Below are 6383 nucleotides of genomic sequence, written 5' to 3'. Positions count from 1 at the left end.
GCATAGTCGTTTCATTGAATATTACATGACGTTTTTACAATTTATCGCGGGATCATGAGACCTTTGACCATCCTTTGACCCTTCATTTTGCGGGAAAATTAAAATAAGAGCAAAAGTAATTTATAAATATTTTGACCTGTTATTAATAACATAATCGTTGTTGAATTTGGATCTCCTCATCTCGACCGGCAATTGCATTTTCGTTGTTAAATTTGGATGTTTCGTATAAGTAAGGAGAGTTAATATACATGTAGAAGCTGAAGTGAGAGGGTTGAATAACAACATAAAAGTTAAAAATATACTGTGATTTTAATTCAAATAATTAGTTTTAAAAAAGTGTGAATGTACCATTTAGGATACTTTATTTTTAGCTGGAATATTTCGAGGTACAATAAAAAACAACATCGATATTGTTATGAAAATGTTATTCTTACAATATTTTTACAAGAAAATAAAAGTATTGGAATATGGTAATACATTTTTGATTGTGTAATATTCTTTTCCATTTAAAAACGATACTTATATCAATCAAATCTCAACAGGTACGTCATTATGTTTCTGACAAACAATTGAATAAATTTGGTGTCTGTTGATTTGAAATACTTGGCATGTGGCTAAGCTTATGAATGCTATCTTCCAAAGTAAAACAGGTAAAGACATCGAGCATCACAATGCAATATGACCCAAAACAAGATTTTATAAATGCATTCAGTCTGTACTAAGTGCCTCCACAAAATCAACTCGAAGAATAGATGAAAGGCATGAACAAGAAGAGTAAGGATGTGGTGTGTTGCATTCAAACACAGTGGGGGTGTTTTGACATGATGGGCATTCAAAGCATGCAAAAGATACATATTGTAAAAAACATCAAAGCAGCTGTTGAACAAGAAATTATCTGGTTTGCCAAACATATGTACATTGTTTAACTTGTACATTTTAACAAATATGCAACTTGTAAGTTTTCAAGTTAATGAGTTTCAGAATGCACAAGCAAGCATAATAAATTCAATAAATTGTCCTGCTTAGTGCTAAAAGGCTGTATAATTTCTACCATTGTGACTGCATTTAAAGTTATGTAAAAATAAAGGAAACATATTGCAAAACTTGTGCAAAACTTCAACAGATAGGAAGATATTCCATTTGTATCTGTTGAATGTCTCTGCCTTATTTGTTTATTTGTAATACAGCCATTTCCTACTCTTCTGTAAGGTAAAATGGTATTTCTAATACCTCAACAAAATTATTTGATTGTAATTTAGGTACTGGTCCATCTTTCTCAACACCCAAATTCTCCAAGTCTGCAAGCACATCATTTATAGCAGCATAATTAGTGTTTAGACCTGCCACCAATCCTTTTACCTAAAGTTGTATTGGGGTATAACTGCATGTTGAAGTGACTGGGTGACTGTTCCATTCTTCAACAAATGCATTTAATGCTTCATTAACAAGGGGCAAATATGCTTAGTGTAATGCCATGAGATAGAGTTCATTGTTAGGATCAAAAACATTTTGTGTTCCAAATATAGAAATACATTGAAAAAACTACTAACTATAAAGCAAGTAGTTTTTCTCCACAATCTCTTGATGCTTTGATGTCTGAGCTCCCAGTAATAAAGTTTCCTTTGTTCAACCACGATTAACTAGCATGAATCTTCCCATGCCAATATTTTCCACTCCATAATCTGATCTTACCCAAAAATGAAAATGGTAATTGGCAATAGTACCATGAAACAACTGAAAAACAGTGGTAGCCCTGCCATTATTTGATGCATGTAAATACACAATAAGCCTGGAATACCCATCAATCCCACTGTGGATTACAATTCGATACGGTGCAATCAATTTATGATTACCATCAATGTGCCTATATTAAGAAAAACAGTGCTGTCATAACACAATCAAGATGATTTTGAATTAGCATGAGCACAGTATAAATATGTTATCCTTCCATTGTGAGTCCAAAAATCATGCAGCTCTTCAAATTACTTGCGAGTACTAAAATACCTGTAGAGCATTTTTTGTCTCATGGAAAACATTTTGATACCTCCACAGAAAATTGGGACAAGGGACATTATACATACGTCTTCAGTGATTTAAAGCACTTGTAACTGGGTCAACTCTAGAAATTACTACTGTGAAGGAACATCTTCCCTAATACATAAAAATTACCATCAGAATCTGAGAGATAAACGTAACGTTCTGAGGAACATATGACAGAGAAAAGCAATGTGAAGAATAGTGTGGTAGCTGAATAGTTAGCTCATTTGAACATTGAGATCCTGATCCATTGTAGCTATTGCTCATGGTCGACATGCTTTCTGTATCAGACCATACATTCAAAATGTTCAATTTCACATGACGTCGTCTGTGTGCTGTGATTTGTGGTTGAAATGAACTCAACCTCCGTACCTTAACATAAAATTATCGTATTGCTGGATTGTTTACAAAAATCAAAACGGCCGAAATGGAAGATCCATACCTCTACTTATCATATTTGTTTAAGTGGTTTTTGACCTTACGTGTTTTTGCGGAGGGATTGTTATGTCTGCTTGGCATTTTACATTGCGCTTCTAAGGTATAACGAATTTTCTATGAGTTAAAATAACATAGAGAAGATCAAACGACATTAGTCTGAATCAGTTCGCTCATTTATTCTCATTATTTTTTTGCTTTCTTTCATGTGATGGCCTTTTTCGCAACAATTGTAGGATTTGTTTTTGTACATGCATCTCGCGTTTCGCAAATGAATAATGAAAAAATATTTTATACAAATCACGAGAAACTTTGAGATTTTTGTGGTCTTCTGAACAAGAACTGCATCAAATACTTGTCACGTTGTAGCATATTTGACTTCGTTGTAATGATTGTGAAATGGCAAAAGTGCAAATAACTAAAACACTTAAATTACAATAGTGTTTATAACACTTGAATAAATGAATACACAGTTGTGTATTTAATACTTCTCTGTGAAATTAATGTGATAACTTACTAAATTTAAACAAGTAATGAAACTGCTTACTTTGAGTTATTTTTGATTCGTTACACATATCTACTAAAATGTTCCACGTGACTCGTGACAGTAAAAGTGTTCTATTTGTTTGCGTTGAGTAAAACTTTTCTTTTTTTGAATGACTTAAAATTATCTTGTGTTGAGTCCTACATAGCTATCTTTAATCTTGCTTCTCTTCTTTGGTTTATCACATATTCATATTGACGTCAGACGTCCTATTAACTTAACTCTGTAGGCAAAACCACTGGGCCGAACTCAGACTTCTTAACCCGATGTTCTATGTTCAATGTCAGATTTCTTCTTGACTCAATTTCTCTGAACTCGATCAATGAGATTGTCCTAACTTGTTTCTTCTTTCTCGAGCTTTGACTTCTTTTTCCGTTCACTTGTTTTTTCTTTGACGTCAATGTACATCGACTGAACATATAATACCCTTTATACCCACGTGTGTTTATAAAGCACTGCGACCTTAGAAAGACAATAAAGGTATATGTGGGGAGGTTTAATTGTAAAATATTACGAGTATCAAATGTATAGTATATAGTGTTTCCTAAAATGGCTGTGATTAATTAACACATTTGCTCTGTATGAGGAGCCTTCGCACCTAACCGACGAATAGCAACGTTTTCAAAAACAATAAAGCGAGATGACTTTGAATCACCTCGAACCGATGGCCACTTGTTTTCCTGATTAGACGAATAATAGCACAGATGAAGTGTTCACACGATCATTCGTGTTGATTGAACGATTAAGAGCTTCCGTATAAGAAATAACGACTTCTATGCAGTGATGTGGTGGCGAGTCCGGAGTAGGTAAGTCAAAATACATTACAATATACGTTTCAATTCACAATACTTTCCTAACAATCTTGTTGGTAAAAATGTTTCTTGAAAATATTTTCGCATGCTAATGCGAAGACGCACCTACAAGCAGATAATGCATTAATTTTGTAAATTTAAAACCGCGATCAGCTAGCTGACTTCGATATAGCAGCAGCACTTGCCACACTCCCATCGAAATATAAAGTGAATAAACGGACCATCGACATAAGAGTGCCAATACAACGCTCTTGTCAAGTCCTTAGCGAATATTGTGCGAGTATTCGATTTAAAGTTTAGGCACTTGTTTTGTCAACCGAGTGGTCGAAAAAGCAAAACAAGTGTAAAGTTCGCAATGTTAAAAAGTGCTCGGGTGAAATCTGTTTTAAAGGCATTATTTCGGCAAAAATGGTCTACTCTTGTACATATTTCAAAATTTCAAAACGTTTGACTCTTCAAAGCGGCATAGAAGTGTTTCTTCACGCAGAACATGCAATTACAAATCCTGTCAGGAATATATGTAAGATTTAATGTGTTGCCACTTAAACCTTTCAGCCAGAAGGCAAAATAACCATTTATAATCTAGAAAGAGCTGTTTTCATTTAATTTTTTCTTCAAATGAGCACGAAAAACATATGCATGGTAAAATTAAAAGATTGGACTTGTCTTTGATGCATTAACCTTCAACTCTGAAATACGTCATATCGACCAACATGAAACAATAATTCAAAAGAAGAGTATGTAATTTAAATTTTTAAAAAACGGCAGATACTTTGCACACGAAACATATCTCCGTATCTAGACCTTAAGGCTGATTTCCATTCTGTGCAAATTGTCGCGCGATCGACCTTTTCGATCACTTTCTTTTCAACTGCAAGCTTTCGACCGGAACAGTTTCGCACTGCTGCGCACAATTCAAAAGAAATGATCGCAAAAAGTCGATCGGGCGACAATTTGCACTGAATGGAAATCAGCCTTAAGAAAGCGTATACAACATATCGATATTCGCACTTTGGAAAAAATTTGCACGAGTGCTGTAATTATCAACCTATCGTTAACGTCTTTAAAACAATGTATTCTAATTGCAATAACGTGTGTTTATGAGCTCAAAGTCTCATATTGAGAGCGTCCTGCTTGCAGATGCCACCTAAATCAGTGGCGGCTGATAAGAACTAGTTCTCCTAATGTTGAGTTTATTTTACAGTTTCAGCAAGTTACTCAGCTAAATAGTTTTGAATTACTATACAATAATGGCGTGGAATAATTCTACGATCCAAGCGTCTCAAAATATTTCAAACAACACATATTCAAGTGACGACTATGGACAGGAGAATATAGCCGTTAAAGTAACGAAGTTTATTCTGTATGCATTCGTCTTCGTCGTGGGTTTTGGCGGCAATTCCATGGTTATATGGATGACGATATATAAGAAAAAAGTCACCCGGACTTTTCATAATTTGCTGTTATGCAATTTGGCAATAGCTGACATTTCCTTGCTCGCAATAAATCTACCGTTTCGTCTTGCCTATCAAGAAAACAACTACGTTTGGCCTTTTGAAAGCGTCTTGTGCAGAATCATACCGTCGTTCATGTATCTTTTTCTGACGTTGTCTTCGTTGACATTGATCATGTTGTCTTTGGAAAGATGTAGAAAAATTAATTCTTCGACCGTTACGAAGGATACTGTGACAAATTTTCATATCTTGCTGGTGTCTCTGTTATGGGTAGCCTCTTCTGTAGTAACACTTCCGTTATTTATTTTTCTAACTGTGGTACATCGAAATGGAAATCCTGTGTGCTCAGACATATGGCCATCAAAAATATTCGAGCAAGCCTACTTCACGGTCTTATTCGTAGTAGAATTTTTTATTCCTACTATCGTAATGATCTTCGTTTATGTTAATGTTGGAATAATACTGCGAAGAAGTCATGGTAAACTTCGAAAACTTGGACTGTTTAATAAGAAGAACAAGCATCGAAAGGTAAGGATGTTGGAATGTATTCGCGAGAATTTATCAGTTGCATGGAAGTTTCAGGATCGATGCAAAAAATCCATGAACGACGATCACGCATGCTGTCATGCGTACTTCGACATGCACTTTTTCATTTTATAGCGAATAGTCCACGCACTGCTAAGATATGAAGTTTTAATGTTTGATCGCATCCAATGAAGAGAATAGATCAAACACGCACGAGTACTTCAGTTCTAATACAAAATCATTTATTCAACAAAAAATGCTACATTAAGTATAAAAGAACTAAATTTGTGTCATTACTTTGTGGTCGATTTCGAACTGAAACCATACAAACATCGTCGGATCACTAATTCTAAAGGCACTAGACTGAAGCACCGTATATCATTCATTTTGTCTCCATCCTCACATAAGCTCCCCCTTCTGATAGTTTCCATTTGAAAGATATCAAGTTAAAGTAACCCCCTCCTTCACTTTATTACCCATTATTACCAAATTAAAAAATCGCTGGAAGTCAATCTCACAAGAAAATCATAGCAAAATACGAACGCTAATTGGTTATCTTCCTCGATACAAGCGTTA

The 6383-nt window shown here is 34.8% G+C and overlaps 1 protein-coding gene across 1 annotated transcript; it reads left to right on the top strand.

Annotated features, from left to right (window-relative positions):
* Positions 1–5078: 5078 nt before the first annotated feature.
* LOC124441652 (cholecystokinin receptor-like) lies at positions 5079–5942 on the top strand. The gene has a single exon (XM_046992116.1). It carries the CDS (start codon positions 5079–5081, stop codon positions 5940–5942), a length of 864 nt encoding a protein of 287 aa, XP_046848072.1.
* The last annotated feature ends 441 nt before the right edge of the window (positions 5943–6383 follow it).

Source organism: Xenia sp. Carnegie-2017, unplaced genomic scaffold (assembly GCF_021976095.1).
Source record: "Xenia sp. Carnegie-2017 unplaced genomic scaffold, XeniaSp_v1 HiC_scaffold_20, whole genome shotgun sequence".
Classification (NCBI taxonomy): Eukaryota; Metazoa; Cnidaria; class Anthozoa; order Malacalcyonacea; family Xeniidae; genus Xenia; species Xenia sp. Carnegie-2017.
This window is presented reverse-complemented; position numbering and strand designations above follow the sequence as displayed.